The sequence below is a fragment of the Cervus elaphus genome, chromosome 14 (assembly GCF_910594005.1).
Source record: "Cervus elaphus chromosome 14, mCerEla1.1, whole genome shotgun sequence".
Taxonomy (NCBI): Eukaryota; Metazoa; Chordata; class Mammalia; order Artiodactyla; family Cervidae; genus Cervus; species Cervus elaphus.
In genome coordinates this window covers 56,299,247-56,325,290 of record NC_057828.1, presented here as the reverse complement: position 1 = coordinate 56,325,290, position 26,044 = coordinate 56,299,247, and the positions used below count along the sequence as shown (strand labels likewise).

Sequence of the window (26,044 nt, the reverse complement as noted above, 5' to 3'; positions counted from 1 at the left end):
AAGAATGTAATCAATCTGAATTTGGTATTGATCATTTGGTGATGTCCATGTGTAAAGTTGTCCCTTGTGTTGTTGAAAAAGGGGATTTGCTATGACTAGTGGAGTCTCTGGGCAGAATTCTGTTAACCTTTGCCTTGCTTCATTTTGTATTCCAAGGCCAAACTTGCCTTTTACTCCGGGCATCTCTTGACTTCCTACTTTTGCATTCCAATCCCTTATGATGAAAAGGACATCTTTTCTTGTTATTAGTTCTGGAAAGTCTTGTAGGTCTTCATAGAACTGGACAACTTCACCTTCTTTGGCATAGACGTGGATTACTGTGATGTTGAATGGTTTGCCTTGGAAATGAATCAAGAACACACTGTCATTTTTGAGGTTGCACCCAAGTACTGCATTTCAGACTCTTTTGTTGATTGTGAGGGCTACTCCATTTCTTTTTTGGGATTCTTGCCCACAGTAGTAGTAGTTATGGTCCTCTGAATTAAATTCACCCAGTCCCATCCATTTTAGCTCACTGATTCCTAAGTTGGTCATCTCCATCTTGACCTTGATTCATGGACTTAACATTCCAGGTTCCTATGCAATACTGTTCTTTAGAGCATCAAATTTTACTTTTATCACCAGAAATATCCACAGCTAAGCATCGTTTCCACTTTGCCCAGCTGCTTCATTCTTTCTGAAGCTATTAGTAGTTGTCCTCTGCTCTTTCCCTGGGATACCTCTGACCTGGGTCATATATTTTTGCCTTTTTATACAGTTCATAAGGTTCTCATGGCAAGTATACTGGGGTGGTTTGCCATTCCCTCCTCCAGTGGATCATGTTTAGTCAGAATCTCCACTATGACCCATCTATCTTGGGTGGCCCTACATGGCATGGCTTATAGTTTCATTGAGTTATGCAAGCCTTTTTGCCACAATAAGGCAGTGATTCATAAAAGGGTTTTAACTGCTAAACCCCACCAAAAATCTTTTATTCTTCTCGTTCTCCAAGAGGAAAAACAAAAAACAAAAAAACAGACAAACAATATTTTATACTGTGTCATTCACAGGGACCCTTTAGGAATGCCTCCCCCTCCCCACCGGCCCCCTGCCTCACTACCGAGTCCCCACCCTTACTCTTTATTGTGATTTTGAGCCAGCTCTTTCAGAGAAGCCTTGGCTTAAGTCCAGAGAACCAAGCACATGCCCAATTGCATTTCCCTTGCTCCTTTTAATGGGCTCATGATCTGCTGTTTCTGATGTAAAGCCAAAGTGACAGCTTGACACAGAGAGGAATTTATGTTGTTTCCTTTGGGAATGACACCACCGTGTTTTAGAAGCTGCTCTAATCATGGGACATTTTGTTTACGTCGATCTGTCAAAGCATTCCCAAACAATACAACGATGCTTTCAAACTTCATTTTAGCTTTCCAAAGGCAGGAACAAATAATGGCTTTCCTGTCTCACACCCATGGCTATAGCAGACTCCATTTGTTGTTATTGTTTAGTGCTAAGTTGTGTCCAACTCTTTTGCGACCTCATGGACTATAGCCCACCAGGCTCCTCTGTCCATGGGATTTCCCAGGCAAGAATACTAGAGTGAGTTGCCATTTCCTTTCCCAGGGGATCTTCCCAATCCTGGCAGAACCTGAGTCTCCTGCTTGGCAGGCAGATTCTTTACCACTCAGACACCTGGGAAGCCCCCACAAGTGACCTACTAGTGAAAATCAATGTTCCAGGAGTGAATCCATGGTTGAGTCTTTGATTCCCCTCCCCCCATGTATTCTCTCCTGAATGAATATCTGATTAAATCAATTCATCTGGTTATATGTGAAGATCTAATCAGGATTTTCCTGGGGACAGTCCCAAATCTAATCAGGCATTACTTTCTGATTGGATGGTAGCAGTTGGACAGGGAAATGATGTGATCAGAAAGGCTTATAAAAACTTCAGGCATCAAAGAAGAGGTGCAGAAATTTCTTTCTCTGGAGTCACTGCCTTGGATCTATCTGAGCACCCTGCCAGCCACAGCAGAGCTGGTAAGTTACAGACCTCAGCAAAGGATACCCTCATCTTACCTATGGTCAGCAGGTTTCCACTGGTGGTGTGCAGCTATGGATGTCAAGGAGATTTTCCTTTTCCTTTCTTTCCAGATGTGTAAATGTAAGGCTTTGGTTTTGCCCTTAAGTGTAATTTTGCCTTAATCCCAAACATCTGAATTTGTGCTTTGGTTTATGTCATTTAAAAATATCTCGATCAACAAGATTTTATTTTTCAAAGAAAACATCTAAATTTTTGAAATTTTATTTCTCAACATTGAAAATAGTTTGTGAAAGTAGCATTCATATAAGGAGTATCTGTTTCATCTTTCCCAGAACATTAACTGTGGGAACTGACAGTAAAGGCTGTGTTGGGCTACATGAAGCTATTATTCCCATAGTTTTAAGGCTTTAAGTGATGATTTAAAGTTTTCTCCCCCATAAAAAGGTGGAGCTTAACATTCAGCTCATGGTACAAGTTTCCCATGAGCAAAGTAGTGGATGGAAATGGATGGGCTAGTGGGTTGTGTTTCTTCTTCCTTGGTCCTTCCTAGATGCTTGTTCTGGTGCCTGTAGGGGCAGAGCTATGGTTTTCTGCCCACTGAGCCCAGAGTGAAATTGTACAAAAACTGAGGATCTTCTTCCACTGCCAGAGCAGTGACTTTGACTGTTAATTCCTCTGAAGGGTGGGGAGACAGATGAAGGGGTGTTCATGCTTACCTGAGAAAGATGCCTTGTTCCCTGCAAGTTCTCACAGGATTCCTTTAGGAGCAGATTCAGGATGAGTGTCCAGAACCCCCTGAGACTCCAGAACCTTGCAGGAAAGAGCCTACTAACTGATGAGGCCTTGGCCATTTCTACTCTGGAGTATCTGCCCATTGAGCTCTTCCCCCAACTCTTCATGGAAGCATTCTGTGGAAGACACACAAAGACCTTAAAGGCCTTGGTGCAAGCCTGGCCCTTTGTCCGCCTGCCTCTGGGGGGCCTGATGCAGGCACCTCATCTGGGAACCTTACAAGCAGTGCTGGATGGACTTGATGTCCTTCTTGCACAGAAGGATCAGCCCAGGTGAGTCTGATGCAGGTAATCTGGTAGGATATGGGTAGTCCTGAAGAGACAGCGAAGTCAGGAGTGAAGAGAGTGAGTCGCTTAGTCATGTCCGACTCCATGCAACCCCGTGGACTGTAGTCCATGGAATTCTCCAGGCCAGAATACTGGAGTGCGTAGTCTTTCCCTTCTCCAGGGTATCTTCCCAACCCAGATCTCCCACATTGCAGGCAAATTCTTTACCAGCTGATCCACAAGGGAAGTCAAAGAATACTGGAATGGGTAGCCTGTCTCTTCACCAGTGGATCTTCCTGACCCAGGAATAGAACCGGGGTCTCCTGCATTGCAGGCAGACTCTTTACCAACTGAGTTATCAGGGAAGTCAGGAGAGTAGATGGCAAATCGATGGGCCAGTGGCCTCTGATGATGCCAATGAAGAAATAGAGATTTGATCATTGCTGAGCTCACTTTGAGAAATACCAGGTAGCACTAGTGGTAAAGAACTTGCTTGCCAATGCAGGAGACGTAGGAGATGTGGGTTCAATCCCTGTATCAGGAAGATTCCCTGCAGGAGGGCATAGCAACCCACTCCAGTATTCTTGCCTGGAAAATTTCATGAACAAAGGAACCTGGGTTACAACCCACGGGGTCGCAAAAGAGTTAGACATGACTGAAGGGACTAAGCACATGTCTTTCAGCAGTGCATCAGTGTCCAAGATGCAAGGGAATCTGAAAGTATGTCCCAGCCTCCTCCCAGGGATGCATAAGGCACGAGAAGTATAAAGCTAGGGGAAATGAAAGGGGGAAAGGAGATGAAGGAAGGTGAGGCAGAGACAGAAGAGGGCAAGGCAGCAGGTGATGTCAGGAATATGAAGTAAAAGCTCAGATGGGAAGTCAGAGTGTTGCCTAAATTATGTGTGGATCTTAAACCATCCTTGCCAATCTGCTGTTTCCCCACAGGAGGTGCAAACTGCGTGTGCTGGATTTAAGGAATTCTGGCCAGGACTTCTGGAGAATGTGGTCTGGATCCAAGATCCATGTGTCTTCAAGCTCATCAATGGTACCAGGGGCTGTGGACAGTTTGAGGGCTGAGAAACCCTTGGCTCCCTTCGAGGTGTTCATAGAACTTCACCTCAAGGAAAGGAGCATGGATGGATTCCTCACCTACCTCCTAAAGTGGGTGGAGGAGAGGAAAGCTTCCATACACCTGTGCTGTAAGACGCTGAGGATTCTTTCATTTCCCATGGAAAATATTATGAAGGTCCTGAGCATGGTGCGACTGGACTGTATCCAGGAGGTACACGTGAATTGCACCTGGTATTTGCCCACCCTGGCCATGTTTGCTCCTCTCCTGGGCCAGATAAGCAAAGTGCAGAGACTCCTCATCTCCCACATCCACCTGCCAGCTCCCATGGAGCAGGACAAGCAGCACGTTGTCAAAATTACATCTCAGTTCCTGAGGATGCACCACCTCCGGGATCTTCATCTGGAATCCCCCTTCTACCTTGAAGGCTGCCTGGACCAGATGCTCAGGTGAGTATGCATGGCTGACCAGGTAACAGTAAACAACACTAGGATATCAAATGCACTATCCTCTTTGCTGTTCTATCCCGAACTGTGGTATCACACAACCATCCAAATCAAGGTAGTGGTCCAAACTGGGACAGAAGTTCTGGAAAGGGACATTCTGTTAGGAAGCTATAGACTAGGGGTTAGAATATAGTGGGGTGGGTATTTGATTTTTAGTTAGTGTTATCTTTCCTAGATGACTTAGGAAAATGGGTAAGGGAATGTGGCATCGGAGATGGACAACTCAACCAGGCCTGAGCATTTATAAACCGAAGCTGTGTGCCCTCCAGTTCTGTGACCACTATAAGCCTATTTCAAATATCCTATCTGTAAAAGCTTGTTTGTGGATCCAGATAATGTAATTAATATATGGAAAATACATGATCCTGGAGTTGATAGTAATAGAGCCGGGGTCAAAGGGATCATAAAATTTGGTAGATAGTTTGCAGGTAAAGCAGGATGTAAGTGAGCCCCTGCAGACTGTCAACCTCAGTGGATGTCATGGGATCTTGCCCAGGTTGGTCCTCTACACATGTTACCCAGAAGCCTCACCTGCCTGAGATGGGTGCCCAAGGCCTAAGCATGATGGGAAGGAAGCCGGCCTAGGAAGCATTTTAAGTATATCTCTTACTTAACATTCAGTGATGTCCACTCTTGATTGAAGTAAGATGTCAGGCTCTCTTCTGAGCTTGTCCTAGTGCATTCCATTATCTTCATTCATCCTCATAAGGAAACAAAGTAAGTTTTACTCTGCTTGAGTAATAAGGAGAGAGAGCTTTGTAATGAAACTTAAAAGCTTTTGCACTACAAAGGAAACTATAAGTAAGGTGAAAAGACAGCCCTCAGATTGGGAGAAAATAATAGCAAACGAAGAAACAGACAAAGGATTAATCTCAAAAATATACAAGCAACTCCTGAAGCTCAATTCCAGGAAAATAAATGACCCAATCAAAAAATGGGCCAAAGAACTAAACAGACATTTCTCCAAAGAAGACATACAGATGGCTAACAAACACATGAAAAGATGCTCAACATCACTCATAATTAGAGAAATGCAAATCAAAACCACAATGAGGTACCATTACACACCAGTCAGGATGGCTGCTATCCAAAAGTCTACAAGCAATAAATGCTGGAGAGGCTGTGGAGAAAAGGGAACCCTCTTACATTGTTGGTGGGAATGCAAACTAGTACAGCCGCTATGGAAAACAGTGTGGAGATTTCTTAAAAAACTGGAAATAGAACTGCCATATGACCCAGCAATCCCACTTCTGGGCATACACACTGAGGAAACCAGATCTGAAAGAGACACGTGCACCCCAATGTTCATCGCAGCACTGTTTATAATAGCCAGGACATGGAAGCAACCTAGATGCCCATCAGCAGATGAATGGATAAGGAAGCTGTGGTACATATATACCATGGAATATTACTCAGCCATTAAAAAGAATTCATTTGAACCAGTCCTAATGAGATGGATGAAGCTGGAGCCCATTATACAGAGTGAAGTAAGCCAGAAAGATAAAGAACATTACAGCATACTAACACATATATATGGAATTTAGAAAGGTGATAACGATAACCCTATATGCAAAACAGAAAAAGAGACACAGAAATACAGAACAGACTTTTGAACTCTGTGGGAGAATGTGAGGGTGGGATATTTCAAAAGAACAGCATGTATACTATCTATGGTGAAACAGATCACCAGCCCAGGTGGGATGCATGAGACAAGTGCTCCGGCCTGGTGCACTGGGAAGACCCAGAGGAATCGGGTGGAGAGGGAGGTGGGAGTGGGGATCGGGATTGGGAATACATGTAAATCCATGGCTGATTCAAAGAATAAAAAAAAAATAAATAAATAAAAATAAAAGCTACAACTGGAAAAAAAAAAAATTCTATGTACTTTAAGGGATGGGATGGGGAGGGAGGTGGGAGGGAGGGTCAGGATGGGAACACATATACACCTATGGGTGATTCATGTGAATGTATGGCAAAAACCATCACAATATTGTAAAATAATTAGCCTCCAACTAATAAAAATAAATGAAAAAAAAATAAAAAAAAGAAAAGAAAATTCCTTAAAATGTCAACCTAAAAAATTAATAACTTGATCTTTTTCATGAATAAAAATATCTGCTAAAAAGGAAAAAAAAAAAGATTCTATGTACTTGACCCAGTCACACAGAGAGGGTGAAACGAATGGCTGCAATGAGATTGGCCATTCTGGGTATTAATCCTTATTGGATCATTTGACCAAACTTGGATTTGGGCAGATCATTTATCTCTCAACTTGCAGTCAAATTCCACCTCAGTTTCTAAGACCTAATTCCTCTTTCTCCCCAGGTGCCTGATGACCCCCTTGGATACCCTTACAATAACTCGCTGCCTCCTTACAGATTCAGACCTGACCCATCTGTCCCAGAGTCCAAAAATTAGTCAGCTAAAGGGCCTGAATCTGAGTGGTGTCACAATGACCTACTCTAGTCCTGAGCTCCTCCCAGCTCTGCTGCAGAAAGTTTCAGCCACCCTCCAGGAGCTGTACCTAGAGCAATGTGGGATCAGGGACTTCCATCTGGAATTCCTTCTGCCAGCCCTGAGCCTCTGCATCCAGCTCACATCCTTCAGTCTGCGTGGAAACTTCCTGTCCATGGCCACAATGGAGAAGATGCTGCGACACACCTCCGGCATGCTCAGTTTAAGTCGAGAGCTGTACACTGTCCCTCAGGAGAGTCTCAGCTGTCAGGGGATCCTCCAACCAAGTAGACTTGCCCAGTGTCGGACTGAACTGCTGGAGATTCTGAAGGACTTGGGACGTCCCAGGACCATCTGGATTTGCTTCACCCCCTGTCCACACTGTGGAGATAACACATTCTATCATCCTGAGCCCATCATATATAGCAGTAACACCCTTACCTAGTTGGGTGCATCGATGAAAAGCTTTTTTCTGAGTACTTGGAAACTGAAATCTAGGACAAAGTACATCGTGAAGGGAAAAGAGACCCGTGGTGTCAGGCATCTTCTCTGTGTGAGTGTGACAAGGAAATGTGATCTTGCAGGGAGCTAGATTGCACGGGGAAATGTAGTCTCTGTGGCAGTGGAATATTTGTGGACATGTGTCCTGTAGAGTTAGAAATAGGAACCTAAATTTCTTTAGGTGGATTTGAGGTTGAGACTCACATATTGAAGCTCTCCCTGGGTAGATGGTTATAAAGAAATGGTCAGAAATAAAGAGACCCTTATTGTAAGCCTACTGCTGCTGCTGTGCATGATGTATTATCTTAATTTTTCAGTTCATACCACAGGAATTTCCAAACACTGATTTTTTTTTTTTAAAGCCACTGAGTTGTCTATGATCCAAAACCTTACCACTCCCACCAGTTCCTTATTCTATCTGGAGCATCTCTGACCTTCTTGCTTACTTCTGGAGCTGTTCATTGGGTTTATACACTGAACGGAACATAATGTGTACAGTGAGCCACTCAAGTGCAGATCCCAGGAGGACCCTCACTACTGACTCAGGCCATGACCCTGAACATGAGCAGTCCTTGTGATTGTCTTGGTCCCTCCATAAGGCAAAAATATAGGAGTAGGTTGCCATTTCCTCCTCCAGGGGATTGTCCAGACCCAGGGATCAAACCCCAGTCTCCTGAGTCTCCTGCATCGCATGCTGGTTCTTTATGAACTGAGTCACCTGGGAAGTCACTTTTCTGTAAATGTTAGCTTACTAAATAATTGTGTGACTAAATAATATCCATTTAAATACCTAAGATATAAATGCTCTTCAAAAAATTACAAAGGATATAACTATTTTGTTTGGAGTTTTAATTAATCTTTAAAATTTTAGTTTTATTTTAATGTGGATTTTTCAAAATGTTTAACTTGATTAGGCATCTCAATAACATAGGGCTTAGAAACTGAGTTTGACAATCAATGAGCATCAGTTTTTCTTCTGTTTAGAAAATATTTAGTATAATAAAATTTGAAAGCAGGAAGGGTTACAGTTATATTTGTAAAAGTAGATTTTCTTTTTTAGAGCGATTTTTGATTCAAAGTAAAACTGAGAAGAAAGTACATTGAGGGCTCATTAACACATGACCCCACAACACACACAGCCACTCTACTTATCAGCGTCTTCACTGGTTCCTACTGTCCTCAGCTCTGGACATTAAAGGAGTTTTTCCACAAAGGGGAGGCCAGGCCAGGGCCTCTGAAGCCACTGCAGGTCCCAATGTTCTTCCTTGATTTGTGTCAGGCAACCAATGGGGTGTGGTTTGACTTTCATCTCCCATGACATTTCTATAGATCAAAGCAGGCAATCTGGTGTCACTTGGATGACAACAACATGGTACTAGGTCTCATTTTTTCTCATTTCCTTCTGTAAAGCACAATTCTCAAAGTCTGAAGGCTGTGATGTGTGAGAAGACTAAATTGCAAAATTTCCAAAGAATATTCATCCCTTTCCCTGGCCTCAGCCGAAATGGGGGGATCCTCCACTTCCCACCCAAATTGCTTCTCATCTTTGCATCCAGAATGGATGTTAACTACCAAGTGAAATAAGTCAGATGGAGAAGGATAAATATGGTATGACATCCCTTGTATGTGGAATCTAAAAAGAAATGATAAAAATGAACTTACTTTCAAAACAGAAAGAGGCTCACAGACTTAGAGAATGGTTGCCCTGGGGGAAGGATAGGAGAAAGGGGTAGTTAGAGAGTTTGGGATGGATATGCACACACTGCAGTATGTAAAATGGAGAACCAGCAAGGAGCTTCTGTACAGCACATGGAATTCTGCTCAATGTAAGGTGGCAGTCTGGGTGGGAGAGAAGTATGGGGGAGAATGTATACACGTACATGTATGGCTGAGTCCCCTCACTGTTTACCGGAAACTGTCACAACAATGTTTGTAAATCTGCTATGTGTATGTTAGTCACTCAATTGTTAGTCACACATTGTTAATCACTCAGTAGTGTCTGACTGCTTGTGACCCCATGGACTATAGTCTGCTAGGCTCCCCTGTCCATGGAATTTTCCAGGCAAGACAAGAGTACTCAGATTGGATTGGCAATGGAATGGATTCTCATTTCCTTCTCCATGAGATCTTCCTGACCCAGAGATCAAACCTGGGTCTCCTGCATTGCAGGCAGATTCTTTACCATCTGAGCCATCAGGGAAGCCCCAAATTGACTTTACCTCAATTCAAAATAAAATTAAAAACAACAAAACAGAATGAATGCTATTCACTCTCTCTCTCCAAACTTCCTTTGGCCACTCTGTACCCTTGGATTGGGGGTGGATCAGTCAGTGTAGCCTAATGCAGGTCAGTGTAAGAAAGTTCCAATTTTTTAGGAATTCACAAGCACAAATCCAGGCCTGCAGTGACCCTCAGAGATCTAGACACAAGTTCCCAGACTTGAAAAGACACAGCTCCGTGACAGCCAAAGTACATGATCTCCAGCTTATCTGCAATTTCCCTCAGCCACCCTCATTTTGGGCCCTACATCCGCTCTTCTTCTTGTCCCTCTATTAAAAGGTAGAAGATTTGTAAAGGGAAAGATATACTCAACTGAATGCAGCATTCCAGAGAAAAACAAGAAGAGAAAAGGCCTTCTTAAGAGAACAATGCAAAGAAATAGAGAAAAACAATAGAATGGGATACACTAGAGATCTCTTCAAGAAAATTGGAGCGATCAAGGGAACATTTCATGCAAGGATGGGCAAGGACAGAAATGGGATGTAATAAAAACAGAATCGAGGAAGAAGAGGCGGTAAGAATATACAGAAGAACTATATAAAAAGGGTCTTAATGACTCAGATAACCACACTGTTGTGAACACTCACTTAGAGCCATACATCCTTGAGTGAAGAATCCTTAGGAAAAATTACTAGGAACAAAATTAGTGGAGGTGATGGAATTTCAGCTGAGTTATTTCAAATCCTAAAGATGATGCTGTTAAAATGATGCACTCAATATATCAGCAAATTTGGAAAACTTAGCAGTGTTCAGAGGACTGGAAAAGGTCAGTTTTTATTCCAAACCCAAAGAAGGGTAATGCTGAAGAATGTTCAAACTACTGTACAATTGCACTCATTTCACATGTTATTAAGGTTATGCTCAAAATCCTTCAAGCTAGTCTTCAGTGGTAGACGAACATGTCCATGTTTTAAGGACATCAGGACAGCAATAGTTTGACAGTGAGGGGTTAATTATGTAGAAGCAGAATGAGCTTTATCTACAAGTACCATAATTTTCACAGATCATTGTGAAATAATACTTACTTACTTTACTAAAATAACAAAAGATTTTTAAAACAAATATAAATCACATAAAGGCAAAGAAATTCACAATCTGTTACCAAAAGCCACATTCTAAGAAAACTGTTCTCTTAACAGAGAGAGAAAACAAAATTCCAGTGTGTATCAGCTTACAGTTAATAACAAAATTTGTTTATCTGGTTAGTGTTAAAACATCTTTTCCATAAATTTGTAAGAAGTAGCAGTATTCTTCCAAAGACATCAGAGTGAAATCATAGAAGGCATGTTTAAAATGTGATTATATTGGAATTGACAAAGCAACCTGGTCATTGCTGTGACACGTAACTCTTTAATATGATAACTAGAACTATAATTGACAATATTTTATCAGGACATATCAAATCTTCAAGAATTCCACCTAATTTTTAGCATACCTATATTAGCAACATCAATCTTACAGTATAACTTAAGAAAACTTACCAGTCCTCCAACAATACTTTGCATGTAATTTAACATGTCAAATGAACTCATGCAGTTTAATATTTCTCTTTGGGATGTCTCAGGGGCCTTTTGAAGCACCCGAAAGTCAGCTAGAGGTCAAAAGAACTTCATTAGAATTTAATTTTAGGAAGTTCTGCCAAAAAATGTCAAAAGGGTTTATAACATTCATTCAGATAGGATAATATAAGGTCACTGTGAAACAACAGTTATTCACTTAGCCAAAGTAACAGAAGCTTTCAAAGGTAAACATGGAACAGATCACTTTAGAGGTAAAGAAATTTAAAATCCATTATCAAGGGCAGTTCAACATCTCAAGAAAACACAAAATTCTTTTCTTGGGGTCCACTTTCCATAGACCTCTTAAAAAAAAAAAAACACTTTGTTCAATTAGAATCAGCCACCTTTAAGTCAGGCCTACTTTCTTTTTCCTTAATAAAATGTAATTTCATTTTTTATACCTTTTTTTTTTTTTTTACTAAAAACACACATACTACTTTCCTTAAGTAACCATAAACTGTCCTTCATATTAGCATTCTGTAGACTGGTGAACATAAATACCAGTGATAATTTCTAAAAACATTTGCTTTGTTATAGAGAACATCTCAGGATGGCACCAAGCATAATTATTAATAGTCTAAAATCTCTTTAGTTTCTATGTAAGAGTGAGTTAGTGCTTAGTGATTAATGTTTCAAAATCTTATTTTACTTGGAAATGACCTAGCTATTCAATAAATTTTCATCACTTAGTTTAGGACAACCCTAGAAATTCAAGTTACCCCAGTCTGGAGAGACTCTTTTAGACAGACATCCTTAAAGTATAATTCTTCTTTTTTTTTTTTGATGTATGATGATTCATACTTTTGAAAATATTTTCACATTCATTCTTTTATTTGATCTTCACCAAATGTTGTAAGATAAGTAAGACAAATATTACCCCCATTTTATAGATAATCAAAAAATAATAACAAATCTGAGCAAATGAACTGACCAGCTCTAGTTTCACTGGAAGGTCATAAAGTAGTTTAGAGCAGAGAATCCAGGCTACCTGGATCATAATGGGATCCCCTAACACACTTTGCAAAATTATTTCAAAAAACATGAAAGTTCTTGATCTTTTTGGGCTTCAGAAGTTTTCATCCTTTGGTGTTCCTGTTCAGTTTCTTCTGATAGGGCCTTCCTTACCCTTTAATGTCCCTCCTCTGCTTCATATCCCTGGAAAACACACACTGGTTAGATCTCTCCTCTTCCAGGAAGCCCTATGAATCTGCCAAGAACTGCCTTCCACTGCTACCTACAGAGATCTGACCGTAACAGTTTAAATAAAATTATTCTTAATAGAGTTTATCTAAAAGCTCGTCTCATTTATATATTTTGTCTGTTTTAAAAGTTTCTTTACTTGAGTTACTTTCCTTGTTGGCAAATTTAGCTTAAATTAAATCTAGGCACAATAAAAGTATTACACAATGCTGATAACTCAAGACATGATTAGATTAGCAAATAAACATTAATACCTGATATTTAATATTGACTATTTCCCAGTACATGTGAACCTGAAATTCATTTAGGTTAGTTTCTCTTGTAACTGTTTGATTTGCTAAGTGCTTACTTTTCTTTAAGCCAATTGAATTAGAACTCATTTACAAATTAAACTCAGCAATATTATGCAAAAACAAAGACACACACTGAGACATAGATAAATCCAGGGAGACAGCCAGAGATCTAATAGCTTTCTGCTTAAGATTTAAAATGTCCCTTTGACTCTTACCCCCATCCCTCCTTGTCTTGAAATTCTAATTTGCCCAAGGCTGAGGTCTCAGGCAAAGTATTTCAAGGACATGGCAAAGGTTGGGTGCTGTGCTAAGTCCCTTCATTTATCTCCAGCTCTTTGTGACCTCAAGGACTACATCCTGCTAGCCTCCTTTGTCCATGGGATCCTCTGGCAAGAGTAGTAGAGTGGGTCACCATGCTTCCGTCCAAGGGATCTTCTCAACCCAGGGATTAAACCCATATCTCTTGTATCTCCTGTGTCTCTTGCATTGGCAGAAAGATTCTCTCCCTTCAGCCCCATCTAGAAAGCCCAGGCAAAGTTTAACTTCAAGTTTTTTTTCTAGGCAGGCCTCTTTAATGAGCTAGCTGTTTTAAATTGCATATGCAAGAAGAACTGATTTTGCAGTTTCAAAGGAACTAAGAATCATTTTAACCAGTTTTCTCCAGAGTCTAAAGAATATCATGGCCATCCTGTGTCAAAAAAGTTATCTTTCCTTTCTGTAGTCATAGTTTTACAGATAAAATACAGACCCAATAGTGTTCAAATTGACTGTGATAATAGGGGCAGATAGAAACTTACTAGAGTAGGGGAAGGAGTGGGGGAAACTAAGCTCCCCATCTCCCCTGAGAGATAGGGGAAGTTGGAAGGGGATTAGCTGATAGAGAGAGAGAGAGAGAGACAGGGGGAGATGGGGGGATAAGGTGGCAACTGGACAAAGAAAAGAGAGAGAAAGGGGAGTTAGGGTTGTGGGCCAGCTCAAGAGAGAGTCGACTTCAAAAAGGAAGACTTGATCACCTGAAGTATAATTTTACTATTGTAACATGGACAATGGTCCTCACAAATTGCATACTTCTTTTTCCAATTTTAACTTCTCTTCAGACAATTTTAAGTTAGATTCATGTACTCTAAAGTAGGCAGAGAGGAGGACCTAGCCTCTCACCTAGTGCAGTACATTCTCCAACCAATGGACATGAATTTGAGCAAGCTCTGGGAGATGGTGAAGCACAGGGAAGCCTGGTGTGCTGCAGTCTATGTGATTGCAGAGGGCAATACACAACTGAGCAACTGAATAACAACAACATCTTATCTATAGTGCTAGAAGACTTGCACTCACAGGAGGCAGTCACTCACAGTCAGGGCAGTGTCCAGGCAGGTTAGAAGCAAGGTTAGAGGCTTGCTCTGCTCTGTCTCTGAAGGCCAAACAAGGCTAATAATTTAATTTCCCTAACACATGCATGCAAGGTTATTTATATCCATGGGAGAATATGGTGAAAGGAATCTTCCCCAAAGTGACCAAGAGGGAGAACACCCTTCAGTGAGTCTTCATCTTGGCGGCCAGTGGTATACAAGAACAGCTTGTGCACCAAATAAATATGGTAGAAGAGAGGCATGGATAATTCTTGAAGATGGAGAAAGGGTCTCCCTTTATTTGCGACCTTAAACTTCAAACGAATCTTTGTGTGATGCAGCTCAAAGTTGAAGTCATCCTGAACATGGTAGAACATTCAACACCAATAAGAGCTTCTGTATTTAGTGCAGGGAAGGTGTTGGTGTTTATAAAGAGAAAAACAGAATTTTATTTCTGTGCCTAACGGTATCACCTTGATCAGAATCTGTGTTGAACATAGCTAATTTTGAGGAAACAGTAGTGATCTAAATACACTTGGAAACAGGGCAGTGAAAATAAGATGTGGCTTCTAACACCCCTGAAAAATGACTAGGGAAATTTGCTATCTGTAAAATGTCATCAGTGAGATAAATAAATAAATAAACAAATCTCACCTGACAGCAGCTGCCTCTGGATGGCAAGGTTATTTGGGACTGCCCCAAGTTTATTTCTTCTCTGGCTCCAAGTTCCCAAAGAGCCTACAGTGCTGACCCTCAGTACCTCTCAGTTTTGGAAAGGTCTGAGAGAAGGACTCATCCTCTCTCTCTTCTCACATTTTTAGGCTTTTTTTTTTTTTTTTTTTTTCATGCAGTGTGTTGTGCTGATGCCAAGATTCTGGGGAAAAAAATGCCATCTAAGGTGATGGTGTTTCCAGAATCTGTCTGACTCACTCCTTTACTTTCTCAATATCACCAGGAATAACATTTCTAATTTCTCTCTTTCCAAAAAAAAAAAGAAATATTCATTTTAGATTATTGTTATCATTAGTGCATCACTTAGGAATTCCCAGCTTCAAACTGTCCACACACACTTTTATTTTTCAGGGTGATTTTGACCTGTCAACCTTGAGAGAACACTTGGCTTAAGACTGGAAAACCAATCACATCCCCAAAGCTCTTCCCTTGCTGCCTGAATAGGTTCACAACCTCCTATGTTTTCTACCTAACACCTGAGTGACAAGTTGATACAGGAATGGGTATTTCACCCCCCCCCCCATTGGGAACAACACCATTGTGTTCATGAAGCTGCTTTAATTCAGGGATTTTTTTTTGACAATTTTGATTTGACCAAAGATCCCAAACAATGATATTTTCAACTTTTGCTTTTTCTTGTCCAATGGCAGGACCAATAATCACTTTCTTATTTGACTCCTAAGAATATAACTGTCTGTATTGGTAGAATTGGTATCAGTATTTGTGAAGTGAATCCTTGAATCAGTCCTTGATTACCCAGTCGTCCCATCATTCTTTGTCGCCTGAATGTATATCTGATCCAATCAACTAACCTAGAGAAAAATGAAGATCCAATGGGACCTCAGTAATCTAATCAGGTGCCCATTACTGATTGGTTTAGCAGTGGGATGGAGGGATGATGGGAATAGAAAGGCTTATTAGAAGTTTCAAGCTCTGGAGAAGAGAAGCAGACTTTTCTAGCTCTAGAGACACCAGCTGGGTTCTCCACAGAGTCTGAGGTCTGAGTATCCCGCCAACCACATCAGAGCAGTAAGTAATCACCTTCAGATAAGGGCACCCTTTATCTTGCTTATGGTTAGCTAATCTTTCGAGGAGGCATGTATCTCTGGATGGTAGGGAGGGTTTTCAAAAGATTGTTTCTTTCCAATTAATATATTTTAGGTTTTGGTTTTGCCTCTCATTGTAGTTTTGCCTGAATCTGAAACATTTTAATTTGTGTTTTAGTTGATGACATTTTCCAGTCAAAGCTCCTCTAAAAAATAAAGCTTAAGAAGAAAAAAAAATTTGGGAAAAAGCCAGGCAAGAATGCTTCCTTATAAAAGCTTTGAGTTCCCTAAGGTCAGGGTTCCTAAGCTGTGAAGTAAACCTGGTGTAAGAACACCATCACCTGTGGGTCTCTGTAGTTCCCATGAAAGAATCATAGCTAAAATGAGGTTCATTCTGTTTACTGTGCTATAATAATAAAGTTTTTTTTTTTTTTTAAGCCATGCTGTGGGGCATCAGGTATCTTAGTTCCCTGACCCTTCATAGATCATAGTCTTGTCATGGCACAAGGGCTTCAGTAACTCAGTGAAAGTAGGAGACAGTCCATGCAGGACCACCCAAGACAGGTGGGTCATAGTGAAGAATTCTGTGAAAACATGGTCCACTGGAAAAGGAAATGGCAAACCACTTCAGTATTCTTGCCTAGAGAACACCATGGATAGCATGAAAAGGCAAAATGATATGACACTGTAAGATGGGTCCCCCAGGTGAGGAGGTGTCCAATATGCTGCTGGTGAAGAGTGGAGGGCCATTACTAATTCATCCAGAAAGAATGAAGCGGCAGGGCAGAAGTAGAAATGACCCTCAGCTCTGGATAAGTCTGGTAGTGAAAGTAAAGTTCAAAGCTGAAAAAAACAATATTGCATAGGAACCTTGATGTTAGGCCCATGAATTAAGGTAAACTGGATGTGGTCAAGCAGGAGATGGCAAGATTGAATATGGACATTTTAGGAATCAGTGAACTGAAATGGATGGGAATGGATGAATTTAATTCAGATGACCATTATATCTACTACCATGGGCAGGAATCCCTTAAAAAGAAGTGGAGTAGCCCTTATAGTCAACAGAAAGAATCTGAAATGTAGTGCTTGGGTGCAATCTCAAAAACAACAGAATAAACTTGATATGATTCCTAGGCAAATCATTCAATAGCACAGTAATTCAAGTCTGTGCCCTGACCACAATGCCAAAGAAGCTGATGTTGATCAGTTCTATGAAGACATACAACACCTTCTAGAACTAACATCAAAAAAGTTGTCCTCTTCATCATAGGGGATTAGAATGAAAAGTAGGAAGTCAAGAGATACCTGTAACAATAGGCAAGTTTCACCTTGGAGTACAAAATGAAAGACAAAGGCTAATATAGTTTTAAGAGAACAAGCTGGTCATAGCAAACACCCTTATCCAACATTCCAAAACATGACTCTGCACATGGAATCACCAGAGAATCAATACCAAAATCAGATTGATTATGCTATTTGCAGTCAGAGATGGAGTAGCTCTATACAGTCAGTAAAAACAAGGCCTGGAGCTGACAGTGGCTCAGGTCATGAATTCCATGTTGCAAAATTCAGGATTAAATTGAAGAAAGTAGGAAAAGTCACTAGACCATTCAGTTATGACCTAAATCAAATCCCTTATGATTATACAGTAGAGGTGAAGAGTAGATTCAAAGGATTAGATCTGGTAGACAGAGTACCTGAAGAACTATGGACAGAGGTTATAACATTGTACAGGAGGGAGTGACTAAAATCATCCCCAAGAAAAAGAAATGCAAGAAAGCAAAGTGATTGACTGAAGAGCCTTTATAAATAGCTGAAGAAAGAAGAGAAGTGAAAGGTAAGGGAGAAAGGGAACGATATACTCAACTGAATACAGAGTTACAGAGAAGAGCAAGGAGAGATAAGAAGACTTTCTTAAATGTATGAATGTGTGAAGAATTCAGCAACCCTGACCCCTCCTAAGATGTCCCTTAATTACTGCTCATTTTGTCTTAATCGGCTCATCCTCTATTAAAAGCCCATTCGGCAGGGGAAAAAAAAAAAAAAGAAGACTTTCTTAAAGGGAAGTGCAAAGAAATAGAGGAAAACAATAAAATGGAAGAGACTAGATATCTCTTCAAGAAAATTGGAGATATCAAGAAAACATTTCATTCAAAGGTGGCCACAAGAAATGATAGAAACAGTATGGACCTAAGAGAAGCTGAAGAGATTAAAAAGAGAAGGTGAGAATACATGGAAGAAGTATACATTAAAAAGTCTAAATGACCTGGATAATCACGATGGTATGATCACTCACATAGAGCCAGACATCCTGGAGTGTGAAGTCAAGTGGGCCTTAGAAAGAATTACTATGGACAAAGCTAGTGGTGTGAGATGAATGGATTTTAAATAGCTTAGTTGGAGCTATTTAAAATCCTAAAATATGATGCTGCTAAAGTGCTGCACTCAATATGTCAGCAAACTTAAAAAAAACTCAACAGTGACCATAGGGCTGGAAAAGATCTGTTCACTCCAATCCCAAATAAGGCAATGCCATGGAATGCTCAAACTACCGCACACTGTACTCACTTCACATAATAGCAACATTATGCTAAAAAATCTTTCAATCTAGCCTTCAGCAGTACATGAGCCAAGAAGCTGCAGATACTCAAGCTGGGTTTCAAACAGGCAGAAGAATCAGAGATCAAATTGCCAACATTCCTTGGATCAGGTAGAAAGCAAGGGTGTTCCAAAAGAACATTTACTTTTTATTGACCACACTAAAACCTTTGACTGTGGATCACAAAAAATTGTGGAAAAATCTTAAAGGGATGGAAGTACCAGAAAGCCTACCTGTCTCTTGAGAAACCTGTATGGGGGTCAAGAAGTATCCTTAGAACTAGAAATGGAAAAATTGACTGGTTCCAAACTGGGAAAGAATTAAGACAAGACCATATATGGTCACCCTGCTTATTTACCTTCTATGCAGAATACATCACAGGAAAAGCTGGACTGGATGAGTCACAAGCTAGAATCAAGATTGTCAGGAGAAGTATCAAGAAACTGAGATATGGAGATAATACAGAAAATGAAGAGGAACTAAAGAAACTCCAGATGATGGTGAAAGAGAAGAGTGAAAAAGGTGACTTGAATCTCAACATTAAATAAACTAGTTCATGGAATCCAATCCCATCGCTTCATGACAAACAGAATGGGAAAAAGTGAAAGCAGTAACAGATTTTATTTTCTTGGGCTTCCAAATCCTTACAGATGGTGACTGCAGCCATGAAATTAAAAGGTGCTTACTCCTTGGAAGGAATGCCATGACAAACCTAGGCAGCATATTAAAAAGCAGAGACACCACTTTACTGACAAAGGTGCACATAGTCAAAGCTATGGTTTTTCCCATAGTCATGTATGGATGTGAGAGTTGGACCTTATGGAAGGCTGATGGCGGAAGAATTGATGCTTTTGAACTGTGGTGTTGGAAAGTCTCTTGAGAGTCCCTTGGACTGCAAGGAGATCCAATCAGTCTATCCAAAAGGAAATCAGTCCTGAATATTCATTGGAAGAACTGATGTTGAACCTGAAACTCCCAATACTTTGGCCATCTGATGAGAAGAGCTGACTGATTTGAAAAGACCCTGATGCTGGGAAAGATTGAAGGCGGGAGGAGAAGGGGATGACAGAGGATGAGATGGTTGGATGGCATCACCGATTCAATGGATATGAGTTGAGAAAGCTCCGGGAGTTTGTGATGGACAGGGAGGCCTGATGTGCTGCAGTCCATGGGTCACAAAGAGTCGGACATGACTGAGCGACTGAACTGAATTGAAGTGAAGTTGAGAGTGACTCCTCTGAGCCATTATCCTTTGCTATGTTTTTTTAAAAAAATTATTTTCCTGAGTTTTGGTTGCCATGCTCTTCATTGCTGTGCAGGCCTTTCTCTAGTTGTGGTGAGTGGGAGCTACTCTTCCTCGTGGTGCCCAGGCTTCTCATTGCGGCTTCTCTTATTGTAGAGCACAGGCTCAGTAGTTGTGACTCCTGGGCTTAGTTGCCCTGGAACATGTAGTATCCTCCTGGGTCAAAGATCAAGCCAGTGTCTCCTGCATCTGCAGGGGGATTCTTTACTCTGAGTCACTAGGGGAGTCTTCTTTTACTATCTTAATATCACCTTGAATAACATCTTTAAATTTCCCTGTTTCCAAAAAGTAAAAGAAACTTTTATTTTACATTGTTGTTTATCATTCACGTGGTCCCTTTAGAAATGCCCAACTCCAACCTGCCCAGACCCACTCTTACTTCTGAGAAGTAAGTGTCCTGAACTGTCCACCTTCAGAGAAGATGTGGCTTAAGGCTGGAAAAAAACAACCATATCCTGGACAGCTCTTCCCTTGCTGCCGGAACACGCTCACAATCTCCTGTGTTTCCTACATAACACCTGAGTGACAAGCTGATACATGGATGAGTGCATTTTGTTTTCTTTAAGAGCAACATCACTGTTTTCATGAAGCTATTTTAATTCAGGGATATTTTGCTAATTTTGACTTCACCAAAATTCCCCCAATAATGATACTTTGAACTTTTGTTTTCTTTTGTATTCAATGTTAGCAACCAACAATCCTTTCCTGTCTGACTCCCAAGAGTTTAACTGTCCATATTGGTAAAAGTCATTCTATGTTTGGGAAGTGAATAGGTCCTTTATTACCCAGATACCTGATCATTTTCTCCTTCCTGAATGTATATAAGATGCAATAAACTAACCTACAGAAAAAATGAAGATCCAATCAAGACCAATACAGTGGGAGGTCTATAACCTAATCAGATGTCCCTCTCTGATTGGTTTAGTAGTGGGACAGAGAGATGATGGGAATAGAATGGCCCTTAAAAGCCTCATGCACTGGAGAAGAGGTATAGACTTTTCTGGTTCTGGAGACACCAGCTAGGTTCTCCACAGGATCTGAGGTTTGAGTGCTCCACCAGCCACAGCAGAGCAGTAAGCTACCACCCTCAGATAAGGATGTCCTTTTCTTACTCATGGCTAGCTAGTGTTGGAGGGAGGCATGTGTCTCTGGATGGTAGGCAGGGTTTTCAAAAAGAATCATTTCTCTCCTATGAACACATTTCAGGTTTTGGTTTTGCCTCTCAGGGTAGTTTTGCCTGAATCTCAAACACTGTGATTTGTGATTTAGCTGGTATCACTTTAAATGTCTATACCAAGCAGATATTTTTAGTGAAATATATCAGTTTGGAATTTTATTTTATGAAATTTAAAATACATATTAGTATACAAATGGCATTCATCTTAGGAATAACTGACAATGGAGGCTGTATGGATCCACATGACTCTCCCCTTCCCATAGAGTTAGAGCTCTAAGTGATAGTCAGAATATTTTCCCCAAATAAAGATGGAGTCAGTTTTCATGCACTTTAGTATGCATTCATTTCTAGATGCAAATGAATAAGAAAAGCGGTAGATGGACCCAAATGGGCTAGTGGTTGCCTTTGCCTCCTCAGTACTAGTAAAATGCATATTCAAAATACAGAAAGAGTCATCACTTTGTCTCCACTGAGCCTTGCTTAGTGTAATATGGCTAAGTGCCTCTCTTGTACTACTGCTAGATAAATGACCTTAGCCCTGAGTGGAGTCCTTGGAAGAGTAGGGAGACATTCTAAGGTGTGCTCCTGCATTGTCTAAAATGGATCCCTTGCTCCCTGACAGCGTCAACAGGAGTCATTTTGGAGCAGAGTCACGATGAGTGTCCACACCCCACCCAGACTCGTTGACCTGGCGGGAATGCGCCTGCTGAGGGACAATGACTTGGACTTTTCTACTCTGGAGAGTCTGCCCATAGAGCTCTTCCCACCACTCTTCCTGGAAGCCTTCCATGGGAGACGTGTTGAGACCCTGAAAGCAATGGTGCAAACCTGGCCCTTTGTCCGCCTGCCTGTGGGGGCCCTTATTGACCCGCCTCATGTGGGGCCCCTACAAGCCATGCTGGAAGCACTTGATGCTCTGCTTGCCCAGAAAGTTCGATCCAGGTGAGTCTGACTCGGGTAATCTGGTAAAGTCCTGGGTGTCTCAGGGGAGACACCTGGGGTGGGGTAACAACATCTTCAGAGGGTTCTGAAACTGGCAATGAAGAAGCCTTGGCTCACTAGGGGAAATGTTTTCTGAAAGCATAAGAGTGCCTTTCAAGAAGGGGATCCTGAAAGAATATTCCCCAACTCCTCCCAGTCATGGTTAGAGTTACTAGAAGTGAAGAATCAGAAAGGTTAAGAGGGGAAAGGGAGATGGAGGAAAGGGAGATGGAGGAAAGTGAGGCAGAGAGGGAGGAAGGCAAGGCAGCTGGTGACGTCAGGAATGTGACAGCACAGATGGGCAGTCTTCTGTCAATTTGTGAGGCTGTTTTTTTCTACCCTGTGAAGCTTTTACTGCATCCTCATCAATCTTCTTCTCCCAGGAGGTGCAAACTGCGGGTGCTAGATTTACGAAATACTGGCCAGAACTTCTGGAGCATGTGGTCCGGAGCCAGCAGTTATGGGTGCTCAAGCTCACGAATGGCACAAGTGACTGAGCCCAGGTCAATGACAAAGCAGCACTTGGCTCCACTGAAGGTTTTCATAGACCTGTGCCTGAAGGAAAAGACCCTGGACAACTTCCTCACCTACTTCCTTTGGTGGGTAGAGCAGAGAAAATCTTCCATCCACCTGTGTTGTAAGAAGCTGAAGATTATTTCAATGCCAATGGACAATATTGTGAAGATCCTGAGCATGGTGCAGCTGGGCTGTATCCAGGAGATGCAAGTGAGTTGCACATGGAATCTGTCCACCCTGGCCACATTTGCTCCTTTCCTGGGTGAGATGTGTAATTTGCAAAGACTGGTTCTCTTCCCCATCCACGTGTCTGCCTTCAAGAAGCAGGAAGAGCACCACATTGTGCAAATTACCTCTCAATTTCTGAAGCTGGGCCACCTCCGGGATCTCCATCTGGAGTCTCCCTCCTTCCTTGAAGGCCACCTGGACCAGATGCTCAGGTGAGTGTGGACCACTGGCTGGGTTACATTGAACACAACATTAGATGTCAAAAGCACAGTCTCCTCTGTTGCTCTCTCCTAGAGTGTGGTGATCCCAAACCACACAAATCAAGGTAGGAGGTTAAAGTGGTCTACTGGCTCTTGTGAGACACCCTGCTTGGAAGGTATGGAGTAATGACTGGGATGCTTGCATCCCAGAGTTTGCAATTTCCTCCTACCTTGAAGGTGTCTATGTCAGAATGGTAAAAATAAGATAATTAGAAATGACATTGAAGTTGGGAAACTACATTAGATCAGAGCATTTCTGAAGAAAATCTCCATGCTCCCAAGGTTTGTGCACACAGCGAACCTGTTCTAAATTCCCTCTGTGTAAAACATTGTATTGTGCTCTGGATAAGTTAATCCAGGTATAGGAGAAGAATGGTTCTGGAGATTGTGTTAATTGAGCTGAGAGAAAAGGATCATAAACACTGATAGAAAGCTTGCATACCATGCAGAAATGTCAGTGAGCCCTTTAGACAGGCATCACTGGGATCTTGTGTAAGTTGGTTCTTTATGTATGTCTCCCTACAGCCTCACCTGGCCAATGATAGGATCTGGAGCTCCACCTTGGCCTGAACGAAGCCTTACCTTACACCATTTTGAAATCTCATCTCCCGACACTAATATTCAGTAATGTCCACACTTGATGGAGACACTCTCTGGATCTCTTCATAGCATGTTCTAGTGATTCCATGATCTTCATTTATCTCTGGAGGGAAGTGGAATATGTTGTAATCTTCTTGATAGATGGGGCTAGAGAGTCTTTCTGGTGTTATGAAGTGACTCAATACAGAAGTGAGGTTGACAAGGCTCAGACTAGGATGAGACTGGCGCATCAGTGTACTGATCCTCAGAACAGACAATCAGACAAAGCTCAGCCCTGTGGAAACCTTTTGTCTATCAGCTGTATGCAACTGGCACCCCAGTTCCCAAGAACTAATTGCTTGGTTTCTCCCCAGGTGCCTGAAGTCCCCCTTGGACAGCCTGTCAATAATCAGTTGCTGGCTTACAGAATCAGACTTGACCCACCTGTGCCAGAGCCCAGACGTCAGTCAGCTAAAGAGCCTGGATCTAAGTGGTGTCACCATGACTGACTTTAAGCCTGAGCTCCTCCAAGTTCTGCTGGAGAAAGTTGCAGCCACCATGCAGGAACTGGACTTTGACATGTGTGGGATCACGGACTCCCAGCTGGAGGCCTTCCTGCCTGCCCTGAGCCGCTGTTCCCAGCTCAGGTCCTTCAGCCTGTGCGGGAACCTCCTGTCCACAGCCGGCATGGAGAAGCTGCTGCGACACACCGCTGTGCTGCCCTGTTTAAGGCAAGAGCGTTATCCTGCCCCTCAGGAGACTTACAGACCTTGGGGTATTCTCCTGGAAGCGAGACTTGCCCAGCTTCGGGCTCAGCTGTTGGAGATTCTGAGAGACTTGGGACGTCCCAGGATCATCTGGATTAGCCTCAGCCCCTGTCCTCGCTGTGATGAGGCTGTATGCCATCACATGGAGCCCATTATATACAACTGTCCTGCCCCTGCCTAGGGGGTTGCCTCTATCAGAAGCTTTCTTCTGTGCACCTTGAAATGGAAATCCAGAACTTGGGGACATCATGAAGGGAACACAGACCCAGGGTTTCAGACATCTGCTCAATGCAATTGGGAAAAGGAAAGGTGATAGTGGGGGTGGTGCAGGATTGCAGGGGGAAATGTAGATTCTGGGAGGGGATGGGACTTTCATGGACATGTGCTTCTAGCATCTGATATGAACCTGGGTGGTTACACGCTGGAGACCCATGTGTTGGAGTTATCCTTGAGGAGATTGTTGTAAAGAGTTGGTCAGGAAATGTCATAAGACACCCCTTATATATGGAATTTAAAAAGAAATGATACAAATGAACTTACTTGCAAAACAGAAAGAGACTCACAGACTTAGAAAACAAACTCAAGGTTGCCCAGGGGAAGGGATGGTTGGGGACTTTAGGAAGGTCATGTGCATACAGCTATGTAGAGCGATAACCAATGGGAACCTATTGTATAGTACATGGAGCTCTGCTCAATGTTATGTGCCAGCCTGGATTGGCATGGGGGGGGGCGGGGGTTGAGTGATACATGTATATATATGGCTGAGTCCTTTCACTGTTCATCTGAAACTATCACAACATTGTTAATAGGCTATACCCCAATACAAAATGTTTTTAGTGCTAAAAATATAAAAATACAATTCAAAAAAATTAAAAAAAAGAAATTGTCAGGAATAAAGAGATCCTCCTGGTAAGCTAAACAGGAAAGAAATTTAAAATGAGACTGGATAAATGTATAGATGTGACATTTATTTTGTTGTAAAAGAAGACATAATGTGACATTGTCCTATCAAAAATAATTAACAGAAATAAATAAAGAGACGATCATGGAAAATCAACTGCTGTCTTCCATGATGTATTATTCTGTGTTCAGTTTATGCCTCCATTATCTCCAGCTACTGATAAAATTAGGCACAGTGTTGTCCATGATTCAAAACCTTACCATTCCTATAATTTCTTTTTTCTGTCTGGGGCATCTCCTGTGTTTGTATGTGTGTGTGTGTATGTATGTGTGTGTGTGCTTAGTCACCTAGTCATCTTTGACTCTCTGGAATCCCATGGACTGTAGCCCGCCAGGCTCTTCTATGCATGGGATTCTCCAGGCAAGAATACTGGAGTGGGTAGCGATTCCCTTCTCCGCGGTATCTTCTTGACTCAGGTATCAAACCTTGGACTCCTGCAATGCAGGCAGAGTCTGTACTGTCTGAGCCACCATGTAAGCCCCGTGGGGCAATTCTCACTTCTGTGCTTATTTCTTTGGCTGTTCAGTGCATTGATAACACAAAGGGGAACACAGAGTGTATCCAGTGACCTACTGGAATGAAGAGCTCTTGGCAGAGCTCTCACTGA

The 26,044-nt window shown here is 41.8% G+C and overlaps 2 protein-coding genes across 2 annotated transcripts; both read left to right on the top strand.

Moving 5' to 3' along the window:
* Window positions 1–2,799: 2,799 nt before the first annotated feature.
* On the top strand, window positions 2,800–7,554 carry LOC122707455 (melanoma antigen preferentially expressed in tumors-like). Its single transcript, XM_043922924.1, has 3 exons — window positions 2,800–3,086; window positions 4,026–4,598; window positions 6,981–7,554. Exons 1-3 carry the CDS (start codon window positions 2,800–2,802, stop codon window positions 7,552–7,554), a joined length of 1,434 nt encoding a protein of 477 aa, XP_043778859.1.
* Window positions 7,555–21,800: 14,246 nt separating this feature from the next.
* Window positions 21,801–24,657, top strand: LOC122707454 (PRAME family member 12-like). Its single transcript, XM_043922922.1, has 3 exons — window positions 21,801–22,087; window positions 22,510–23,082; window positions 24,084–24,657. The coding sequence occupies exons 1-3, from the start codon at window positions 21,801–21,803 to the stop codon at window positions 24,655–24,657; spliced, it is 1,434 nt and encodes a 477-aa protein (XP_043778857.1).
* The last annotated feature ends 1,387 nt before the right edge of the window (window positions 24,658–26,044 follow it).

Coding starts and splice junctions, on each gene's coding strand:
- LOC122707455 (XM_043922924.1), top strand. CDS start 2,800: ATGAGTGTCCAGAACCCCCTGAGACTCCAGAACCTTGCAGGAAAGAGC. Junction 3,087..4,025: donor GCACAGAAGGATCAGCCCAG/GTGAGTCTGATG, acceptor GTTTCCCCACAG/GAGGTGCAAACTGCGTGTGC. Junction 4,599..6,980: donor TGCCTGGACCAGATGCTCAG/GTGAGTATGCAT, acceptor CTTTCTCCCCAG/GTGCCTGATGACCCCCTTGG.
- LOC122707454 (XM_043922922.1), top strand. CDS start 21,801: ATGAGTGTCCACACCCCACCCAGACTCGTTGACCTGGCGGGAATGCGC. Junction 22,088..22,509: donor GCCCAGAAAGTTCGATCCAG/GTGAGTCTGACT, acceptor TTCTTCTCCCAG/GAGGTGCAAACTGCGGGTGC. Junction 23,083..24,083: donor CACCTGGACCAGATGCTCAG/GTGAGTGTGGAC, acceptor GTTTCTCCCCAG/GTGCCTGAAGTCCCCCTTGG.